The 24,706-nt window shown below is 37.2% G+C and overlaps 1 protein-coding gene across 18 annotated transcripts in view; it reads left to right on the top strand.

The window, feature by feature from the left end:
- The window catches only part of camk2g1 (calcium/calmodulin-dependent protein kinase (CaM kinase) II gamma 1), a 78,604-nt gene that overhangs the window by 35,999 nt on the left and 17,899 nt on the right, over nucleotides 1-24,706 (top strand). For 10 of the 18 annotated variants that reach the window (XM_051915631.1, XM_051915620.1, XM_051915630.1 and 7 more), the window contains exons 3-13: nucleotides 1,243-1,302; nucleotides 7,168-7,222; nucleotides 9,331-9,396; nucleotides 13,252-13,324; nucleotides 15,949-16,051; nucleotides 17,079-17,162; nucleotides 18,525-18,619; nucleotides 21,459-21,581; nucleotides 23,452-23,535; nucleotides 23,654-23,696; nucleotides 24,217-24,279. In XM_051915631.1, the coding sequence (XP_051771591.1) occupies nucleotides 1,243-1,302; nucleotides 7,168-7,222; nucleotides 9,331-9,396; nucleotides 13,252-13,324; nucleotides 15,949-16,051; nucleotides 17,079-17,162; nucleotides 18,525-18,619; nucleotides 21,459-21,581; nucleotides 23,452-23,535; nucleotides 23,654-23,696; nucleotides 24,217-24,279 (849 nt within the window). The remainder of the gene's footprint in view (nucleotides 1-1,242; nucleotides 1,303-7,167; nucleotides 7,223-9,330; nucleotides 9,397-13,251; nucleotides 13,325-15,948; nucleotides 16,052-17,078; nucleotides 17,163-18,524; nucleotides 18,620-21,458; nucleotides 21,582-23,451; nucleotides 23,536-23,653; nucleotides 23,697-24,216; nucleotides 24,280-24,706) is intronic. The other 8 variants (XM_051915633.1, XM_051915625.1, XM_051915632.1 and 5 more) reach the window with 1 other exon arrangement.

Raw genomic sequence — 24,706 nt, 5'->3', positions numbered from 1 at the left:
AGTTGTCACTCCACTTCTGAGTGCTTAAGTAATGACAGTGATTCCAGGGACAAAGTTCAGAAGTGGCAGGTTTGGATGTGATGGTGTTTCATGTACTGTACATGGTGACTGCAAAGCAATCATTTCAGCTGACACAAGTTAATTTAAGGGCATGTCTTGTCTGAGACCTTTGAGATGGCCCTGAAATTTACTTGACAATTAAATGATTATGATTGCCACCTTAGAAAAGATATTTTTGTCTTGTTGTCCGGTTAAAAGACATGATCAGTTTAAAGCAGATTTGTGTACACTAATAAAACGTTTTAGAGAAAATGTTTCTTTTAACTTAACAAAATGTTTTATTTATGCAAAAATAAGAAAAATGGTTTGCTAGTGTGGTAATTTATAGATTTAAAATCAAATTGATCTAATTTTAATGATGTTTAAATCTTTAAAACATTATTTAATGCAGCTTATAAGTTTAAAGTTTTAATATTTGAGCTGCAATATCTAATAAGCAAAATATGAAAGCCTGCATAGCCTGAGTGTAATCTGTCAAAACATTGTTTATTTGACTTTTAAGCCTATTATTTTCTAAAATATGAATCACATCCAATTTCACTGGCCTCCAGCAGTGCATAGTGGGTGATTTTTTTACATTGAGAAGATGAATAAACCCCAGTCAAGACATTGAGCTGCTATTTAGACTCCCCACGCTTGTGGTGTGTGTGTTGCAAGTGTGAGGAAATGAGCCCTCGGGCTTGTTTGTTTAATTTTACATAACAACATTCATCCTTCAAACTCACACAAGCATATTACATGTTTTAGTAATAAGCCCTAGATTAGCTTGAACCTCACTCCCCACTCCAACAAACACACACGATTTACAGTATCTTATCATGACAGGACCAAAGTCACAAGACGTACGCTGGATATCTTAGGATATATTTCTGATACAATCATATATCAGTATATTATTACTTTTTTTTCTGCATATATAGCACATCTTGAATTATTTAATTTTATTTATTTATTTTTCAAATAATGCCCTAAAGTTGAATGAGCTGTTTATCCTTCCCTTACCTCCCCAGCATTGCTGGTCATATCTATGACACCTGTGTAAAAATGTTCTCTCTTCTTAGAGGAGAGGACAGAGCTGCTCGCACCTCAGCTGAGGTGTTCTTCTCATTTTATAGTTGTGAGAACAAGCCATCAGCCACCTCAAATATCTAACCCGCTTTTCTCCCTCTCTGTCCTCTGCAGATCATCAGAAACTGGAGCGTGAGGCCCGAATCTGTCGTCTACTCAAACACCCCAATATCGGTGAGTGTGATCTATATTATGACTACTTTTCTAATGTGCCCCATTATGCTTTTTTCGGATATTACTTTTCACATAGTGTGTAATATGGCTGTTTGTGAATTTAAAAGGTCTGCAAAGTTTCAAAGATCAAAGTGCACGATAAATGGAGTTAATGTCTTCCAAAAAAAAAAGAACCGATGCTGAACTACCGGAATCAAATCGTCAGTAATTCAAATCTAACTTCCTGCTTGAACTTGTGTAGGTTTGTAACAAATTTGCATAATGTCAGCCTATGATCTTCGATGGCTGCCCCGTTACTGTTCATATTACTGTGTATCAGGCTCTGAGGAAGCCTCTGGAGCTGGAATTCAGATATGATAATGGCCGTTTCGTTTGTGACACACATTGTAAGAGGCAGACTAATCTCAACAGACTGGGTCATCTGACCAGTCAGAGCAGAGTAGGCTCTCGGAAAGGAGGGGTTTAGAGAGACTGAACCCTTTATTAATACTATTAAATAAGACAATTTGAAGTATAGGAATTATGAGTCCAAAAATGTTCAAAAAACTTTTTTTTATTTGAGCTTCAAGTTTACCACCTCTTTGTCTAGATTCCAGCTCTGCTTATTCTCTCAACAAACATCATAAGGTTGCATCATGTGGTGCTTTTTAAACAACCTTGAAGGAATTCACTGTGTGCTGGATGCTTTTCTAGTTCATCTTATCCTTTAAAAATAGTTTTGTAAAAGAAATATTTATTCACAATGTATATATGTCTACCTAATTTTGAAGCATTTGCATCCATATATCAAAAAGTTACCAAACATACACTACTGTTCCAAAGTTTTGGTTCAGTAAGATTTTTTTTGAATGAAATTAATACTTTTTTGAGCAAGGACATTGAAATTGATCAAAAGTGACAGGAAAGACTTACATTGTTAAAAAAGTTATTTATTTTTATTTATTAAATTTATTTATTTATTTTATTTTATTAAAAGATTTTTATTTCAAATAAATGCTGTTCTTTTAAACTTGAGTAAAAAATGCATCATGGTTTCCACAAAAGTATTAAGCATCACAACTGTCCTTAACATTGATAATAATAAGAAATGCTTCTTGAGCAGCAAATCATATTAGAATGATTTCTGTAGGATCATGTGACACTGAAGACTGGAGTAATGATGCTGAAAATTCAGCTTTGCATCACAGGAATAAATTACATTTGAAAATATATTAAAAATGGTTATTTTAAACTGTAATAATAATTCACAATATTACACTTTTTTACTGTGTTTTAGATCAAATAAATTAAGCCTTGGTGATCATAAGAGACTTCTTTCAAAAACATTAAACATTTTTTGCTGACCCCAATCTTTTGAATGGGACTGTAAATTTAGTCAAATGTGTCCAAACTTTTAAATGGTGGTGTATATGTGAGTTTGTCGCAGTGAGCATCTGCAGCTGTGTGTGTGTGTGTGTGTGTGTGTGTGTGTGTGTGTGTGTGTGTGTGTGTGTGTGTGTGTGTGAGCTGGTGGCAGTGATGACTGGGACTGAATTAGGCTGAAGTATTTTGCAGCAAAAATACATTGTCCTGCGGAACAGCCTCTCCCAAAAGTCATTGTCTAAAAGAACGTACAAACAATAGAACAAAATAAGAGAAAAAAGAGCTAATAAAGGGCCGAATTTAGTAGAATGCAATAGAAGGAGAATGAAAATTAAGGCAGAGAAGGAATTAGAGGGAGGAGTGGAGGCAGAAATTGGGAGAGACTGATCAATAGAATGAGAAGAAGACCTGAGAGGGCAGAACAACTGAAAAAAAAAAGAACAGAGCTATCGAGATGGGGCGATGGCGACAAAGAAAGAGGTGAAGGGAGAGGGATGGAGAGAGCAGCAGAGAGAGATGGAGAGGGATAGAAGAGGAGTGGAGCTCTATAAATAACTGTGCTGAGGTGGGAGATGCTGGTGGGCAGCAGTTCAGCCCAAATACCGTCATTATTGCCAATGAGCTCAGGAGTATGGCAACAGAAGAGGCGAGAGAGTGGAAGAAAACCACAAAGAAGATGAAGGAAGACACCTGGTTTAGGCGCTATGACAGTGTATCAGGTGTAAGGATTTGCTTTGCTGTATATACAGTACCGAAAAGATGCATTAGATGTTCGTTGATTATGAATAATCTTATCTTTTGGTTTGTGTCCATCAAGTATCAAAGAGAGAAATTTAAATGAAATGGTCTTAATGGAATTATTGGGTCATGGTTATTAAGATATAAACCATTTTTCTTTATTAAAGTTCCTGCAAAACTTAGTACATTGTGATATATTCTGTTATATAACTTTGATAATTACTTGTACCGTGTTATATATTTATACCCCTGGGGCCGTATTACAGAAACATCCAACACTAGAATCCTGTCTTATCTATTTGGTAACCATGGTGATTTTAGTACAGAACTCATTTAGGACTTCAGAAAAGAAGTTTCTGTATCACTATCCCTGATATATGTTTTGAGATTATTGCTTTTGCCTGATTGTTTGATTAATATAAGTTTGAAATTTACCTTTCAGCCAAGGAACACATTTTTTTGTCAGTATTTTTAAGTGGATTTTGAGTAATTGTTGTGTAAAAATAAAAAAAATTCAGAAAATGTGAAAATCTCATTAATTGGCATCAAGAGATGTATACAAATTTGCTGAAATAATTTATTTTACACAACACTTACTCAACAACCTTTCGAAATCTCATTATGTACATCTCATGCTGCCAATTTATAATGCTGGTAATATTTAAAACATTTTTTTTTTGTAAGAAATGTTTTATGCTCATCAAGGCTGCATGTATTTGATAAAAAAAAAAAAACAGTAATATTGTGATATATTACAGTTTGAAATAAGTATTTTCTATTTTAATGTATGAGCTGAATTTTCAGCATCATTACTCCAGTCTTCAGTGTCTCATGATCCTTCAGAAATCATTGTAATATTCTGATTTGATGCTCAATAAACATTTCTCATTCTTATCAGCATTGAAAATCAGTTGTGTTGCTTAATATTTTTTGTGGAAAAAAGATGTGTATATATTGGTGCTGTCAATCTTAACTAATTAATCACACATTTTTCTGTAATTAATCGTGATTAATCGCATCTAACATTGAAGTTTTTAATTTATTTTTATTTTGTAATAATTTCACATTTAATCTCCAAATTAATGTAGAAACAACATAAAGACAGTATATTTTAAATATTTGTTTATTATTTGTTTTACTCACCCTCATGTCGTTCCACACCTGTAAGAACTTCGTTCATCTTCGGAACACAAATTAAGATATTTTTGATGAAATCCGATGGCTCAGTGAGGCCTCCATTGCCAGCACTGTCACCGAACTTCTCTAAATCTAGAAAAATAGAATACTTTTTGTGCGCCAAAAAAAAACAAAATAACGACTTTTCAACAATATCTAGTGATGGCCGATTTCAAAACACTGCTTTGAATTTTTTGTTTCGAATCAGTGGTTCGGAGCGCCAAAGTCACGTGATTTCAGCAGTTTGACACACGATCCAAATCACTGATTCAAAACAAAAGATTTGAAGCAGTGTTTTCAAATCAGCCATCACTAGATATTGTTGAAAAGTCGTTATTTAGTTTTTTTTGCCGCACAAAAAGTATTCTTGTTGCTTTATAATATTAAGGTTGAACCACTGAACTCACATGAACTGATTTAAATATGTTTTGAGTACCTTTCTGGATCTTGAGAGGTTCGGTGACATTGTTGGCAATAGAGGCCTCACTGAGCCATCGGATTTCATCAAAAATATCTTAATTTGTGTTCCGAAGATGAACAAAGGTCTTACGGGTGTAGAACGACATGAGGGTGAGTAATAAATGACTATTTTCATTTTTGGGTGAACTAACCCTTTAACAATCTTCACATTGTGTGTGTATGCATATATATATATATATATATTTATATATTATATGTGTATATAATTTTATGGTTATATAACACTAATTCAGTTCTGTGTTTCACTGATATGTTCTACTGTCTGGCATCTTCCACACCTTTTGAGTCTTATCCCACATTGACCTCAGATTCACACTCTGTCCAGTGCCTTTCTCCTCCATTCTCTGTTTCTCACTCTTCCATCTTTTTTCCACTCTCTCGCCATTTTTCCATCCAATGTATTTTCGTATTCTCATCTCTGTTCCCCTCCTCAGGCGACGCCATCTCCTTTTTCCTGCTCCATCACCTGTATCTGTCTCTCTCCCCTACACTTTCCCTCCTGTTGTCTCTCCTCAAGTGGACAGCTTGTCATGTTTTCTGCTTGGGCTGCACATAAGTGCTGAACAATAGAGCCAATGAAGGAAGAGAGATTGAGAGAGAGAGACAGTCTGAAAGGTTAAAGAGGAGAGAGGACTGAGTGCTCATCGCTGCTGGCACATTTGGCATACACTAATGTGTATCTCTTTCTCTTCTCTCTTACTCGTTCAAATATTGAAATTTTTATTTATTTTTTGAAGAATGGTCTTTAGCTTCATTAAAGACAATATTGTAATATTAAATAATTATAAAAATAGTAACAATAATGATTATTATTATCATACAGTCATCATTATTATAATTAAAATAGTAATTTATTTTTGTGAGTTTTTGCAGTTTTATTTGCAGGAATTACATATTTCTAATAATAATAATTATTATTATTATTAAAGAAATTGCAAAAAATAATAAAGGTGGAGTATGTAATTTCTGCGGCAAAAAAAAAAAAAAAGGATTAATTTTGATTATTTTCAAACGGGTTTCCCGCCTTTTCAAACACTTCCCCTGGCTTCCATTGGTTGAACCAACAGATAGTCCCGCCTCCAGACTAATGCTATTGGTTGAACTGATGTTGCTGGTCAGGATGCTCAAACAAACAGAGCAATGTTTTGAAAGCACCACAATGTTTAATTTTCTGAGAAAATTAAAGGGGAACAGCGAAGAATTTTAACAGAAAAACGGCTCTCACCTTCAATAATATTACAGACTAGCATGTTTCCATCAATTCAAATCTCAGTGGCTCCCAGTTTCGCCCTACATTGTTTCATGCTGAATATTGGTATACCTGTTTTACAGAAATTAAATGTGTGCAGATGTCAATTTACATTGTATTTAACCTCTGTCTGAATGTTTAGGACTTTATTAAACGCGAGCTTCTGTAATTATTGGCATGATAGTGGCTCGTGTTTGCAGTACCAGTGTCAACAGGCTAAGGCCTTGCTTGTCAAACAATCACTCTGAGGACTATTGACTCACTGCATTACTTTAATAATGTAGAAGTAATTTATCTAATATATGTATTTTCCAACAACAGATTTGGCTCAATCTCTGTTATTTACCCTCCGTATCTTTCTTTCCATCCTCCAGCTAGTTGGTATGTTGCTCTTTCTCTTAGCGCTCTCATAAGGCTCCTGCTATTCTGGGCAGTGTTTACTCAACTCTCTTTCCTTATTTCTCTCTCTCACTCTCTTTCTCCATCCACCCCCCACCCCAATACACTCGGTGTGTGTCACTGTCTACGTGACACACTGCTTGTGTACATAAGTGAGCTTGTCATCCATATACTCTCTCTCTTTTCGATGGATTCTTTTTGTGTTATTTCATTTCACCATGTGCTCATTATGGTTATCTTAAGTCTATAAACGTGCATCATAATTGTAAGCGTCACTATAATAGCGTGTAATTGGATGTATGCTGTATGTTCTCATCAGATGTTGTTATGAACGCCGTGATGGAGCGAGGAATGCTCAAGATTTCCCTCTCATTAAAAACATTTGCTTTCATAATGCATTATTTCTGTGTTTGACATTGTTTAATGCTGATTCTCTTGTTGTGTTGTCTTTTCAACCCTAGTTCGGCTCCATGACAGTATCTCAGAAGAAGGTTTCCATTACCTGGTCTTTGACCTGTGAGTATGACTGAAACTCACTCACTCACTCATGCACTCACGCACTTACGCACTCATGCACACACTCACTCACTTACGCACTCACGCACTTACTCACACACTCGCTCGCTCACACACTCACACACTTAATCACTCAATCACTCGCGCACTCGCTCACTCATGCACTCACTCACACACACACACACACACACACACAAACACATTCAATCACTCAGGCACTCACGCACATAAGCACTCACTCACTCACGCACTCACTCACACTCACTCACTAACACACTTACTCACACATTCACTCACTCATGCTCTCACTCAATCATTCATGCACACCTCACGCACTCACACACTCACACATTCACACACGCACTCACTCATGCACTTACTCACGCACTTACACACTCAAGCACTTACTCAGTCACTCACACACTCACTCACACATTCACGCACTTACACACTTACTCACCCACACACACACTCACTCACACACTCACACACTCACGCACTTACTCGGTCACTCACACACGCGCTCACACTCTCACTCACACATTCACACACTTACTTACGCACTTATGCACTTACTCACGCACTTACTCACACAGTCACGCACTTACTCGGTCACTCACTCACTCGCACATTCACTCACTCACATACTCATACATTCACTCACTCATGCTCTCACTCACTCAATCACTCATGCACACCTCACTAACGCACTCACGCACATACTCATGCGCTCGCTCACGTACTCACTCACATACACTCACGCACTCACTCACTCATGCACTCACACACACTCACGAACTCACTCACATACTCACTCACACACACACACTCACTCGCTCACTCACTCACTCACTCACTCACACACTCACACACACACACACACACACACACACACACTTGTGCCGTGTGACTCAGCAGTGCATGTTGTACTGTAACTTGAGACATGATAATAATATAGGCTCTGATCCAAAGAGCTACCTATGTAGGTAACTGCCTTCTAAGACAGCATTCTGACTGAAATGTATTCTCGTTTAATTTAAATTTAGTTGAAAATATTAACAAATACTGTATTAGTAAATAAATAATACAAAAAATAACAGCTAGTTTGTGTCTTCAGGTAAGTTTGTAACTCTCAATGGCTATGAGAGACTTCCTGCTTTTTGAATAAGGATGGACAAGTTATCAAACCCAAGACATTTTGTTCCAATGAATCATGTCTGAAGCTCCATTCCTGCAGGCAGATAAACGCAACTGAAATATGTTCAACAAGAACACCTCGTATGCATCTTCCCGGGCGTCAGAAATAAATCCTTCAATTTGATGGGATCTGCCAGCAGAATTGATGGGTAGACATTTCTAGGTGGCCCTATAAATATGATTTAGTGCTGTCAAGATTGTTGTTTCTGTGATTGTGTCCTGGTTTTAACTAGAGTCCAGCACACTTTGATTTTTCCAGGCGTCATTGTGGAACTCCGTTTATGTGGAACAAACACTGAGTTACTAATGTTCCTGTTACATGTCTCGTGCACACCTCAACTGAACGCCACCCTCACAATTTTACAATGGTAACCAGAAAAAAATGTTTCATGATATTCTCAATACATAGAAAATACCGTTCAAAAGTTTGGGGTAGGTAAGATTTTTAAAAAATGTTTTTGACATTTTGTTTTTATGCTCACCAAGGAAGCATTTATTTGATCAAAAGTACAGGAAAAAAAAATAAATCAAACAATTCTCAGATTTACCAGTTTTGGATAAAATACCATAAGTTACTACAGTAATTGTTACTACAATAAAACTCTAGAAACTTTGTGAAAGCCACCACTGTCTTGTACTGTCACTTGTATTTTGTCAAAACCTATGGTTACCATGGTAAAATTGCTAATTGCGGCCCTGCATCCAGTAATATACCTCTAAATAAAAAAATGAAATATAATCGGGCCATATGAGTTTTACTGCAGTATCACGTACATTTGCGATCATGTTTATGCAAGTATAAAATGTCGGCTCTGCCTCCTGCTGCTGACCAAATTAGCCCAAAACCCAGCACACTCTCCACTCTCTCATCCCTTGTTTCACTGGTTTTTTTTCTCTCTCTATTTCCGCAGTGTGACTGGGGGGGAGTTGTTTGAGGACATCGTCGCCAGAGAGTATTACAGTGAAGCTGACGCAAGGTGGGCTCTCCAATTTACTGTTGCTGTGGTTACTGTGCTGCAGCCTGCAGTGAGCAGGTCACACTTGCACGCACACACACACTTACATCTGATTCAAAAGCACAGAAAGAGGACGATCCCTTTTGTGCAGAAAAACTGAGAGCCTTTAATGATGGTGGAGTTGCAGAACTGGCAATCAACAGGTGCCACACAAAAACGCATCCATTTGCCCTCAGTTGGCCCCTCCTTTCGAGTGCATCATTTCTGCACCACTAACAACAGCAGCACTGAACTGCAAAAATGAAGATTCTATCTAAACAGGTTTCCCAGAGTGGGGGATCTAGTGGCACAAAAATTACACACTTTGAACAGTGTCTTCATGAACCAGGAGTGAGTGTACAAGTCTCTAAGGGACTCTGATTCCAAGTTAAAGCCCCAGGCATCCAACGCAAACACCCTCCAGCAGTTAGCTGTGTTTTAATGCACTCATATGGGACTTCATGGTAAACTTGGTTTACAAGAGTTGCGTGATGCCAGTTTAGCATCTAAGCTTTGATATTAGGCTATGTTCATACTACAGGTAAATGTGGCCCAAATTTTTTTGCTCATATGTGACTCAGATCTGTTTTTGCTCATATGTGAATCTGATCTTTTCGATTCTGATTTGGTCCTAAATCCGATACATGTCTCGTTTTGCAATGCAACCTCAATCTGAAAAGTCAAATTGGAATTCATGCGACTTTTATGTCACTCTAGATTGACAATTCTGCGCTCATGGGAGTCACTTCAAAGAAATTTACATAGCTGAAATTATAGAGACAGTTGTGAAAGGTAGTCAGAGATGTCAAAACTCATAAGTGTTACAGTGACAGCTCTATATACAAGCAAAACATCATAAATGTTTAAAAATTCTCCTGTCTTTTTTAGCATCCTCATCTGTTTTTTATATTGCCTGCGCATAAATTCGCTGGCTTCCATAGCAGATCACACAATAAATAAACCCATAATCGCTTATGTCCTCCGTGTTTACTTCTATATGAAAGCGTGCTGCGTGACGTCTTTTTATCGTTCTTTTGCGGATGCAGGTCAGTTCAGGACCTTAATCTGTTTACACTGGATCTGATATGGGCCACATTTAAAACAACAATGTGAACAGCTATACAAAAAAAATTGGATCAGAATTGAGCTCTAAGGCTCGCAGTGTGAACGTAGCCTTAGATGGCTAAAGACAGATAAAAAGAGGGTGAGTGGGAAAATAGGTGAGAAAAGGGACATTTTATAAAGAGATCAGATGTCTTTATTTATTTATTTGTGTGTGTGAGTGTGTGTGAGTGTGAGAGCGATACAGAAAGAGACAGGTCTTTTGTGTCCAGTGGGATTTGTGCTGTCCTGAAAATGGAATGCTGGGCTTAAAATAACCAAATTTGGGCAAATAGCTTCTGTGGGCTTTTGTAACATTAATATACTCAACAGTCTTTTTCAATCTGCTTTCTTATCTTGTGTACTCCACTTTTCTTATTCCCTTGTTGCTTGTGGCATGTCCTAACCAAGCATGGCAAAGTGACAAGTGATCAAATCTATGTCTTCCATGTTTCTTGTCACTGGAAACTTGTTGCCTAGTTAGGACACGATATAAGTCTGCACTTCTGAATATATAATATAATATAATTATAATAGTAAATATCTATATTATATTAAAGCAATAAGCCCCAAGAAGCTATGATTTACAGTGAATTTAGAACAGATAAGGGGCGTTATTAGGCATGATGCAGAGCGGAGCTTATTGCTTCATGGGGCTTATTGCTTTTATAAAACAGTTATTCCACATACCTGGCAAGGTTTCATGAAGTAAACACACAGACACAACAATGTAATGCTATTTATGAAAAGTATTATTCTTCCACCAAGCAATGCACAGACACATTGGCACATTAATACTAATGTAATGCGGTCACAGGTGTAAAGTAATTTACAACAGTTTTGAACGCGGCTCAACCAATCATAATCAAGACCCAGAACTATTATATTATATTGTATTATATTATATTATATTATATTATATTATTATTATATCACACAATGTGGTGATTAATTGGCTAAATATATTTTATGGTCATTATTGTGTTAAATGAGAAAGGCATCAAATAGACAAAGTAGCTTTAGAAAAAATTTTTTTTATAGGATTCAACATAGAATTTATTACACATAACCTTTTAGGCTCCAACAGCCATGAGGCCATGAGGGTGCGTAAATGATGACAGAATTTTCGTTTTTGGGTGAACAATACCTTTAATGTTTTTTTTATTTATTAATATGGAATATGAAATTATTTTTTTTAATGAAATAATTCTCTAAATAAAAAACTGTGAATGTCTAAATGAGTGAGTCATTGAGTCATTCATTCATTTGACTCGTTCAAACGACTGATTCGTTCAGAAATGAAGTAATTGGCTCTATTTATGAATGGGCCATTGAATCATTGGTTCACCCGATTCGTTCAAAACGCCAATTCATTCAGAAACACCGCTGCTAAAATATGTTGAATTTTATGGGCATATAACTGCATTCTGTAGGCTATATCACACAGTGATATATGCATCATGTTCGTCACCATCAACTGTATGAAATGACGGATGACCTACGTAGGTCTGGGGCAGGGTGAGTGCGTTAATAATTTTAACACGTTATTTTTTTCCATAACTAATTAATTAAATGAACGTGTTAAATTGACAGCCCTAATTATATTATATTATATTATATTATATTATATTATATTATATTATGTTATATTATTAAGCTATCCGTGTTGCTAAAGCCTACAAGTGACCTGAGAAGAGAAGTCTATTGTACACAGTCATGACCTGACCGTCATCTATGCCATTTCCTCTAAACAAATTCAATAAGGATCTAAAGAAAGTCATGCATAATTTCACATTAATACTAAGTATTTATAGCAGCATGACACCAAAGCAACACACACACACGCTCATTCTGGTTCATCTGTCCTGGTTAGGCCTCTATAACATTGTTATAGGATTACAGCTTTAAGAGGGATGAGATAATACATGTACATGTGTGTGTACCTGTCTGAGAGTGAGGTGCTTTTCCAAGAGTAATGCCCACCACAGCTATCCTACAATCCCCTGCTCATCTTATGTGCTGAAGTCACATTACACTTGGCTCATTCTAAAGTAGCAGTAGTACGTGCACATGTAGCATAAATCATCCAGTCATGGTGTTTAATTTAAATGCTTAATTGAATTGTCCAGCAGAGGCTGTTTATTAACTTTACTGTAATCAATTTCAAAGGTTTATTTTAATTAAGAGATTGAAATTACTGACTTTAATTAATTCATTACAAAATGACAGTAAAATATAAGATGATCGAAGCAACAGACTTTCTGTTTTTTTTTTTTTTTTTTTATGATTTATTTTTAAGGAAACCAACATTTCTCATTTGGCAATTTTATAAATGACAATTTTGATATCACATTATCATATCTGGTTTCATTGGCATTACAAAGGTAATGATTATCCAAAAGTGAAAATGTTTTTGTTCCCAGCTCATAAGACTTTCTTTTTTAGTTTGGCACAAAAAAGAGAAATTTTGAATGTTATCCAAGCTTTTTCTTAGAATGAAAGGATTATTGACCAGGGGCTGTTAAGTTCTCAAAAGGACAAAAAAAAAAAAAACCTTGGAAAATTATAACTATTAAAGAGAACAAAATGAAGGGAAAAGACTGTGTATATATACTGACTTTTGTGATACAGTAAAAAAAAAAATAGGTTAAAATCGATATTTAGCCTTATCTCTCCCCCTCGCTTATCCTTATGATCTTTCTCTGCCACTGATTGATTTATTATTCTGTTTTTCAGCCAGTGCATCAATCAGATCCTGGAGAGTGTCAATCATATTCACCAGCATGACATCGTGCACAGAGACCTTAAGGTGAGTGAGAGCCAGTCGCCACGACAACCCCACACACGGCAACCGGTCTGTCTCTGAGGGTTTCCATGTCGATGCCCTGCCCAACACAAACACACAGATATACACATACAACAGTATTCCTGCTCTCGTTTATTATTCCCCTCATTTTAATTAAAGATGACTTTATCTGTAGTTCTGGTGTTTTCCCTACTGTTCAAATGCTCAAATATGTACTACTAAGACTTTTTGTACAGAGGATTATCTTTGTTTAAAGTAATACTCTCATTTTTAGCAGCACTAGATAAACAATTCATTATATTACCATATGAATCAAGTGCACTCATAAACATCACGCTTTATGTCTCCACTGCAGTGCGTGCGAATGTATGAAATGAGTGTGTATATGTTGTCTTGACAGTGCCAGTGTCTTTGATAATGCAAACAGACACACACAGTTTTATCATGTCCTCCTATTGTGCATTAGTCACATACACTGCCCTCCCCCATGTGTATGTGAGCCCAATGATGAGCAGCAGAGATGTGCCCAGGCTGGTTGCCATAGCGAAGAACGTGATATGACAACTGTTGCTGGTATTGCCTGAGAGACGGAGGGATGTGGGAGGGGTCACCGCAAGTCTCACCATCCCTCATTTGTAGTCTGCTCGTTTAATGAGGGAGAGCGAGAGATTCACACCTATGGGCATAAATTTCCCAGCATCCTCATAACAGATGCATTTAAATTCTGTGCTTGAATGTAGAACTAGAGGGTGAACTCTGCGCATTGAAAAGATATATGTGCGGCAGCTAATGAATCAAGCCTATTGAGTTGTGTATTCGAGAACCTGGAGAGGAAATCGACTTTTCCAGCCTATATTTTAGTGTGAAAGTCTTCCATTCTGCCAAATATATCTTTCTGGGCCTTTTCACTAAGTTGTGTACTTGAAGCTCCTGGATATTAATGCATGTTTGTGTTTGATATCAAAGTTGGAGTGCTGACAAAACCACAGGAAATCCACCCTAATATTTGCTCAGCGTAAATGTGGTAGTAAAGCAAGCTCTATTCAGATGTGTTTAACCTGTAAGCCATGTATAAACTCATTCACCTGTGTGGACAAATCTTTGACCCCCAAAACCTGTCTTATCCTGCTGAGCTGGTTTGGCTGGTATAGTGAAACCACCTGTTCATCTGCACATCTGCTGGTGATGTGCTTCACTTTAGTGGCTGTTCACACTGACAGTAAGTGGCTGTATTGATGGTCTTGTAGGTTTTCCTACTGCTGGATGCCCTAATGTCACTGGTAAATTTAATGAAAATAGACCTTATTTTTAAGTATTTTATTACAATTAAAACAGCTACCACACAATACAAATATTAAAGCCAAAAATATGTATTAATGCAACTTTCATGAAGTAAACTTTCACTAAAGCCTTCCTTCCGCCGGAAAAAATAGTCCCTGACCGTGAACAGCAACAGAAGTTACATTATTACGCCACTAGGTGGCTGCAAAGACTGACTTTATGAGTGTGTCAGTCAGTAGCAAAGACTTTTACATTGAAAAGACTGAATTGTTGTGAACACGGAACAAGACGCAACTGACAAATGCTTTGACTAGCGCTGTCAGTCATGGGAAAACCCCTTAACTGTTAAAAGGACAAGATAATACGTTGGACATTTAAACAGATTTTTATTATGAACATAGGACTGACCTGAAGGAAAATGCTAAATCTGAATGTAGGTAATAAACTCGCTTACTCGATCTCTTTCTCACAATACTCTCACAATACTCTACATAATACAGTAAGCTTCAATGAACAATATCAATTGAGAACATACAGTTTGCGTTGCTAAGAGTGGTTGCTAAGGGTGTTGTGTAGTGATACACAGAGCCGTTGGGTGAAGCGGTCATAACCGTGTTTTATCGAGAATAAAACACAGCTATTGACCAATCAGAATCAAGGACAGCAACTAACCATTTTATAAATTATAATAATATTTCACAATATTACTGTTTTTTACTGTATCTGTATCAAGTAAATGCAGCCTTGGTGAGCATAAGAGACTTCTTTCAAAAACCTAAAAAAAAAAAAAACTTTCCGACTCCAAACATTTGAATGATAGTGTATATTATTTAAATTAAAATGTCTACATTATGATTGTTTTTGTTGATTGTCTTTAATTTTAATGAATACAAATCATTATATGACTCTTTTTTTTCTTTCTTTTTTTTTCTTTTTTTTTTTTTTAACAGTAATACAGTAAAAATGACTTGAAGTTATGAGAATCATTAATGACAATATCAAGAATTAAAAAAGTAAATTGGTATTTGCCACAACACATAGCTGCTCATTTACATATATTTAATTTTCTCAGCTTTGTAGTTTGCCTGGATACACCTAGATTGAATGGAAAATGCCCAAATTCTGATTTAAAGAAGTGACATCTGGTTGCTTCGATGCTGCAAATTGCTGTGAACGTGTGAACGTCTCATTAGATTCAACATTCAACACCAGTAAACTGTCCCAGCTTTAGGCCACACGCTGGGCACTGTCAATCCCAAACAATCTTTTTAACCTCCATTTGGAGTCGATTTAAAATGTTTGTGAGTGTTTAGTGTGTTAAAAGCTTCATCTGCTTTCCTCCTCAGCCCGAGAACTTGCTGTTGGCCAGTAAGATGAAAGGAGCAGCAGTGAAACTGGCTGATTTTGGGCTGGCCATCGAGGTGCAGGGAGATCAGCAGGCCTGGTTTGGTAAATACTGACTTCAGCTCTAATTCTGCTTCTCACACAAACCTATCCAAATTATTTCCTTAGATTTAGTATAGTAATAGTAATGTTTTCCTTAGCATTCACCTAATTAAGATTAAGATTGTTGCATTTACTAAGGCTTCTTGTTTTGCCCATTTCTGAATAGTTTTTATACCTTCTACAGTATACATGTATACTTCTTGTTTACTACTAGTGTATTAAATTTGACAGGATTTACTATATTTGTGAGGACTTTTCAGACATTTTACCCATGCAACTGTGCTGATTCCCTCGTAAACTTCTTTCAGATTATCTTAAAAGGATGTTCCGACATTTCCCGCTCCATTACCTTCAGTCTGAAATGGATTGGAATGGCCGCAAAGGCTTAATTTCTGGCCGTGCTAAATGCCAATCTTTGCCCATTTCATGTTTTCCTTTCACACATAATTTCTGTTGGTGTGTGAAAGATCCTTTAGCTCTGAAAATGTCCCTCCACAGCTGCCTTTACTGGATAAAATCATCATTCAGGCTTCTCTCAGGCCTTGTGGCCCCCTACTGGCAGCTGGTTAATTCTGCTGCCATTCTGCTTTAGTGCCAATCAAGTATCAGTACAGCTTTCTTAAGTTATAAATAGGTAATCATCTTGTTTTGACTGAAGTATACCTAGCTTTGTGAAGAGCAAAGCTCTGTGGGTGGAATAATTGTTATATACAAGCTATATGATTGGACAGCGCAGAATTATTTTACCACAGTGGGCAGCTGTTTAAAACCCACCTATTTCCAGCCCTCTTCAGCCTTGCCAGTGCTGGAGGGAGGTAGCAATCTCAGCACATCATCATTTTGGCTCTGAATGGTTCTGGCGAATGGAAAAACTATCCACACACACACATGCTTGGAATTATTAGCATTTCAGTAAATATTAATCGGCTGAGCTCCATTGCCTACAGGAGTCTGCGGTTTGCATCCACTTTATCTTATACTCAGAGTGAAGAATGGTCACTTTCCAACTTCTTTGCCTGTTTTATCTCAGGTTTTGCTGGCACACCTGGCTACCTGTCTCCAGAGGTGTTAAGGAAGGATCCCTATGGCAAACCTGTGGACATCTGGGCCTGTGGTGAGTCTTCAACAGGGTCTTTAATCATTAGACCTCTTGCATATTCAGTCTGCTTGAACTGCTTCCCATATTAACAGGTTGCAGTATTCACAATGCATGAGTGCTGCATAGCACTGCAAGTAGAGTTTCGGTGCCGAGCCTATTTTTGATGTGTGTCGCATGCTGAACTCAGCAGAAAATATAGTGCAGGTGCACTGTAGACCTGTCTGTCAACACAATCTTTTGCAATACGTGATTTGGTAACACTTTATTTTACAGTGTCATTGTTACATATGTTACACTGGTTACTATAGTAATAACTATAAATGATGCATAATTACATGCAACTAACCCTAAACCTAACCCTATAGTAAGTACATGTAATTACTTAATATTACTCAGTACTTAAATGTATAATTACAGTGTAACAAAGAAACCTTAAAATAAAGTGTAACCCATGATTTAATGAAACAAAGTGAACTCAGGGACGTCCGTTGGGTTCATGTTGCAGGTTACACATGCAATAACTATACTTTCTTTTTACGGAAATTATTAGGTACTATTCAACAGTGTCGAGTTCCATGTAAAACAATTACTATTTGGATGTAAATATGGTAGTCCTTTGTCTAATAAATTGTATTCCATTTACAATCCAGTGGTAATAGTTAACTTGCAGTGCATTAAAATTGCGTAATGCACACCTAGCTGTGGATTATCCCGCTTATACCATGGTTACTTGCAAACACTGACTAGTTAAATGTTTGAACCACAAAATTTGACTAGAAGGGTTAAAATGAAAGTTAATTTATATCTACGACTCATTTGATATAGCATTCTGCAGTAAGATTACATTTATTTGATTGAATTATTAAGAGAGAGAGAGATGTGCCTATGAATGACCTGCATCTGTGCAGTGTCTCTACTAACAATGAAGCTGTAAGATTAATTACTTTAAAATCAGCAAAATTACCACTTCTTTGCTGAGTAATATAATGTAGCAATTCATTAGTGAAGCTAATTTATTAATAAAAGTCTTGGGGCAATGTTGACAACAAGTTTCTGTGCTCCTGAATGTATCTGTGTGTGCGCAGCACAATCTCCGATCTCTCTCTGTGTGTGTGTGCATGTGCTTCAATGAAATCAGCTCATTGATATAGATCAGTGATTAAACTGACTGGAACTACCTGTGCATTACATGGTTTGAACGCACACTTATTCTGTATTCTGACAGACCACGGTATAAACGTACTGTAATGCAATCAATGGAGCAACTTCATAACCATGCAGAAAACACCTCGGCATGTCTGTCAGCCACCCAGAATCAAATATTTAGCAGTATGAGTTAATTGTTTCTTTCTCTCTTGTTTTCCCTTTCTTTCACAGGTGTAATCTTGTACATTCTACTAGTGGGCTACCCTCCATTTTGGGATGAAGATCAACACAAGTTATACCAGCAGATCAAGGCTGGAGCTTATGATGTAAGTACATTTGTCCACTGATGCAGCCGCACTCTCTCACTGTCCCTGTCTGTAGCAGTTCACTCCAGCCACTCGAAAACCCCCTTCATCTGATTGGTCTTTGAATGCACCATCAAATCTTTAAACGGGGGCATTCACAAGGAGTGAATGTGGAAGTTTTTGCCTTCCATATTTCCTTTGGCCGCATTTCTGTCAAATTTGCATCAATTTTTGAAGCCATGTTTTACTTTTAAATCATATTTTGGGATGTTTCTAATTAGTCCAGTCTATGTGAATTTATTAAGTCGTTTCATAAATCAGTCTAGTGAGGCTTGTTTAATTTTAGACCGCACATCACAAGGCCTCTACATCCTTTCAGAAAATCACTGGAATTTCCCAGCAGGATACCGTTAACATTTCCTGTGAACGTTTGTGAAATCACTTGGAATAAAATTCAAGAGGCAGAGCTGTGCAAGAAATGTTTAAACCAATGGCAATAATGGGCCAAGAGGTGAAAATAAGATAATTTAGTAAAGCTTGGAGAAACAAATAAAATAAAATAAAATAATCAAGTAATGCTCAAACAATTAATCAATGAGCTGGTGTTTTATTTTATTTTGTTTAATGAAAAAATATGTATTTTATTTGATAAAATATCCTTTAATGAATTATTCCATTTTCCTATTTAAAAAAATACTTTAAAATATAAAATATATAGAAGATAAAAAAATAAAATACAATTCCAGTTCATTGCTTAATTGTTCCAGCATTATTTGATTACAACAGATGTCGCAAGGTCTCTGCGACACTTACTGTGGTCCAACTGGCTGTTTAATTTCTAATTGGGTGCGATTTAGAACTACTGGTGCTGTTATTGATTATGTCAGGTCCTCCCTGACGCATTGCAGAGAGATGGGCTTTGCTTAGAAACAACTGCCTTGTCCTAGAGTGTATGTGCTTGTTTGTTTGCGTATGTGTGTGGTGCGTTTTTAAATTGTTCATCAGTTGCATCACTGTCTCACACCCTCAGATGTATGTCGCAGGACATGGAGCGAGTGACTGCCCCAAAGAGATATTCATTCCATTAAAATCTGTGTGTCAAATAAAAAGGGAGGAGATGATATAACTATGGCCTTATTGTGAAAATGAGTGAATGCGTGCTACACCGTTACATGGTTTTGATGGTCACAGTGTCAGGCCAGGTCAGTTCAACGCAGGGGAGGGCGACATGACAAATCTTTTATCACAAAATATTTAAAACAATCTAATCATAAAATGCTTTATATCAGGGGTCCTAACCTGTTATGAATCATGGCAAATAAGTGGTGCAAAAACGCTATTCCGGTTAAAAGTTGGAGATTGAATGTTTTTGAAAGAAGTCTCTTATCCTCACCATTTAATCAAAAATACAGTAAAAAGTAATATTATGAAATATTTTTACAATTATTTAAAATTGAATATTTTTTTTAAATATAATTTATTCCTGTGATGGCAAAGCTGAATTTTAGCATCATTACTCCAGTCTTCAGTGTCACATGATCCTTCAGAAATCATTCTAATATGCTGATTTGGTGCTCAAAAGCATTTCTTATCATTTTCAGTGTTATAATCAATAATAGTAATATTTTTATGTAATCTGTGATAATTCTTTTTAGGATTCTTTGATGAATAGAAAGTTCAAAAGTACAGCATTTATTTGAAATAGAATTTTTCTGGAACATTATAAATGTTTTACTGTCACTTTTGACCAATTTAATGCATCCTTGAGGAATAAAAATATTCATTTCTTTAAAAAAAAAAAAAAAAATCTTACTGACTTTTGCAAACTTTTGCATGGTAGTGTAACAGACGACAATAAATATTGTAAAGATAGTTCTGGCTCCAAATTCTCATTGGATGATTCCTCCTGTTGACTCGTTCCACTTTTTTATTTTTTGCATTTTTCTTTGTTGGTATCACGTGTAAAGTAAAATAACAGTAACGGTGGTAATATATCTACCATGGCATGAATCTTATTCCAAATCTCTACAGGTTGATACATTGCTATTGTCACAGTATATGCCATAAGAATTGAATTGGGAAACCTTACCATGAGCTTCTCTGTTTTGTACTTTTGTAACCTTTGTCATGTGATCACAATCAATGAGGTGTAGTTGTGCCTCATCATCCATTACAAGCTTCTGTCACTGCGCCTTCCGGCCATGTGTTCACATTTGGATGCGCCGTCCGCAGTCCTGAGTGGCCGTCTTTGCTGAAGCAGCGCACAGCAGTAAAAAAACACCCCACCCATGACATGTATTAACAGTGTCCTGAGCCAAAAGCGCAGCTGAATCACCCTGTGTAAGGGCTTATGAGCACCTGCAGTGTTTCTAAGTACAATCCACATGCTCGTTTTAGCTGATGCAACACAGCTTGATGCGCAAACAAATTATACTTCCTGGAACCTGCCCAGGGTTTTCTTGGAACAGACAAAGGATTTGTAACGGCCACATTAAGATCTCCTGGTACGAAAGAGGAGGTGTGACACACATTCAACACTGATACAGACACAGCTTTTTATTGGCTAATTACAACTGCAATTTTCTCTAGTTATGGGCTGCAATGAAGCCATGAGGTGTGAAATGCGCAAGCAACATGTTTCGAGCACCAGCCGTGCCGAATAGGCCGACTGTAGGAGGCCTGACCGCCGTGACTCATTGAATCTTGTACGCTGCCTTGTGATAGGTTTAATTTCATTAGGCCTCGATGCAGTCTACTCTGTATGTGTGTCAGTACGTCTTGTGGTGTGAAAAGCACTCTAGGCATTCTCCTGCATTTAGATTGCATATCTAACACTCACTCGCAATTCTTTCCCTCACAGTTTCCTTCTCCGGAGTGGGACACGGTCACCCCCGAGGCTAAGAACCTCATCAACCAAATGCTGACCATCAACCCAGCTAAGAGAATCACAGCAGAGCAGGCCCTCAAGCACCCATGGGTCTGCGTAAGTTATCTTTGCCGAAGACTACATTTACCACAAGCCCCGAGCAAGAAAGATCCATTGGGAATGATCTGAACTCTTTTAGAGTTTAATGTGAAATGCAGCCTTTCACGCGGTCACATTCCACATATTTGAGCTCTCCGAATAATTAAACGTGTTTTTGACGTTTAAGGTACTTAAAGGAATAGTTCACTCGTATAAGAAAATTAACATTATTTGACATTATCTGACTTTTGAGTATGTCATACATTTTGAAAGTAATGAAATTCAGTAATGTGCCCGTCAAACTTTTCTTTGCAACTACAATGAATTGGGACTGGAGACTTCAAATGTCAAAAATGGTGCAAAAGCATTTAGGCTGCATGATTAATCGTGATCACTATTTCTGTTTTTCTTGATTTAATAAAACGGATACATTTTTCACCCACTGTTTTACTTAATCTTCCTAAACTGGCAGCAGTGTGCACATGCCCTCTTTGCACTGCCAAAAAATAAAAATAAAAAAAACGCTGATGATTTGAAAACATGGGGCCAGATTTATTAACAGCTTGCGCCAGCGCAAACCCTCTTTTGAGTTAAACTACTGTCAGGATTTACTAAAGACATGCAGTGAAAAATAAGCACTGAAGAGGACCGTTCTCTTTGTGGCTGACCTTATTGTATTTGTAGGAGTTTCCCTTTTAGATGCAAAATTTATGAGGAGAGTAATTAAATGAATCATGCAAGGTGATTTACTAAGGTTTGCGCTAGTCAATTTACTGGTATTTGTGCCATTATTTAAGCAGTCAGTCTGAGTTCCTTCACAGTTTCATTGTTGACATTCTCTTGATTTGTGCTTACGATAATTCTGATGAAATGTAAAAAGGAATTTCTGAAATTATTTTGCTTTTCTTAAGCAAAATAATCAAGATCATCAGTTTAACCTTTTTCATGCTGCCTTAAGAAGCATCATAAATGTGGTCCATACAACTCGTGTTCTATTTTCTGAGTCTTCTGAAGCCATACAGTTGCACTGTGTGAGAAACGGAACCAAAATTTAACTAAAACTATGCCCTAGCTTTTCTCAATGTGATAATGAGAGTTCATGAGAGAAGTAACAAATAAACAAATCATACTTTTGATTTGTAAACAAATCATACTTTTGAGTCAAATCTTTTGAATGCATTGGTTAAAAGATTTGTTCACAAATCTGACATTGATCTGATTCTCCAGTGCAACTCAGTCGATAGATTATGAGTGAACATCATATATTATGTTCCTCACACAAAAATATCGTATGACTTCAGAAAACTTGGAATTAGCTCAAAGTGATGTGACGGATAGGTGTCCCATACTCAGAATTTGTGCTTATCCAAGTGCATTTCACCCAAGTGCACACAAACCGTGAACACGTACCCGGAGCAGTGGGCAGCCATTTTTGTTGCGGCGCCCAGGGAGTTGATTGGGGGTTAGGTGCCTTACTCAAGGGCACCTCAGTTGTGGATAATGAGAGTGGAAGAGAGCACTGTTCATTCACTCACCCCACCTACATTTCCTGCCGGTACTGAGACTCGAACCCACAACCTTCGGGTTGCAAGTCCAACTCTTTAGCCACAACTGCCCCAATAAGTTGTATGGACTAATTTTATGGCATTTTTGCATTCTTCTTGAAGCCTGAAAGTTCACTATTCATTGAATTAGAAAAGTAAGTATAGTATATTATTAAAATATCCTTGTGTTCCATGGAAGAACAAAAATCATACGAGACCACATGAGGATTGGTAAATAATGAAAGAATGTTTCTTTTTGGGTGAACTATTCCTTTAATTGGTTCAGATATCTCGATAACGCTGATGTGCAATATTTTTCTTCTTCTTGCACTTGCTCGTTTCAGCAACGGTCCACAGTGGCATCCATGATGCATCGCCAGGAGACTGTGGAGTGCTTGCGCAAGTTCAACGCCCGCAGAAAACTCAAGGTACGGCGTGGGTTTGAAGGGCCCTTAGACTAACTCAAGTCTTTATCCCTTGGGTAATTAGTGCTGAAATTCCTGTTGCCATGGACTAAACACTCTATTTTTCTCTGTCTTTGTTCAGGGAGCCATTCTTACTACTATGCTGGTTTCTAGAAACTTCTCAGGTGAGTTTCCTCATTCTCCTGGGATCAGGTAGGAAAGTGCAAAGTCATGGATGAACTTGGCCCACCTCTTGAAGTCTTGCTCCAGTTTTCACTATTAAAAAGATCTCTAAAGGCTGGCTCAGTAATTTAATGGAGGGAAAATTCACTTAGGATCTAGAGCTTTGGATTACAGGAGTATAAAGTTTTAGATTTTTCTGTTCCAAGAGTTCTTTGAGCTGTTAAGGTTTTCTCTCTGAGGCTTGAGGATAACAGTAAAGGAATATCAATAACTTTCTTCTTCATTTGTTTAGTTATGTTAACATTTGCGCAATTTACTTCCTGAACAGACAATGTTTACGGTTTGTGCAGGTATATTTTTTTGTCTTTGATACTGCAGGTTTGAGAGCTTTAGCTTGTTTTAGAGACAGATATTCTAGACCTTAATTCCTTATAAAAAATAAAAAACAAAGGTAACTTGTTCAGTAGAGGGTTTGAAAAAATTCCATAGCTTCTCCCAACTCAACGCCTCTCTGTCCAATAGTGGGCCGGCAGCATACCAGCCCTGCTGCTCCCACCACAAGCACTGCCGCGCTTGCACAGGAAGGTATGTGAGAGTGCATCTCCTCACCTCGCCACCAGGGGGACCAGCGAGCCCCCTCCACAATTCCTTCAAACCCCCACCCTCCCTCTGCTCTATCCAACCAGCATGCATCCAATGAGAAGCCTGCCTCTCTTGTCATCACTTGCATAAATTATTTGGTTTACTTCAGTCTTCACTCTCATTAGCGGCGTCTGCTATATAGTCTTAGAGAAGTTCTCACATTTAAAAGGATAGTGGCCTGCTGAGTTATCATCTCTCACAGATACACGTCATGCATTTGAGCGATGTGTAAGAGTTTATGAAATAGACAACCCAATTGCTGGGTTTGCCCATTTTCAACCCAACTTGGGTTTTGTTTTTAACCCAGCATTTTTGTAGAGTGTACCATATTTTGAGAACGACCCTTATAGCGACATTTAAAGCATCTTAG

Source organism: Ctenopharyngodon idella, chromosome 12 (assembly GCF_019924925.1).
Source record: "Ctenopharyngodon idella isolate HZGC_01 chromosome 12, HZGC01, whole genome shotgun sequence".
Taxonomy (NCBI): domain Eukaryota; kingdom Metazoa; phylum Chordata; class Actinopteri; order Cypriniformes; family Xenocyprididae; genus Ctenopharyngodon; species Ctenopharyngodon idella.
Note: the sequence above shows the minus strand (reverse complement) of the source record. Positions and strands in the feature narration are given on the sequence as shown.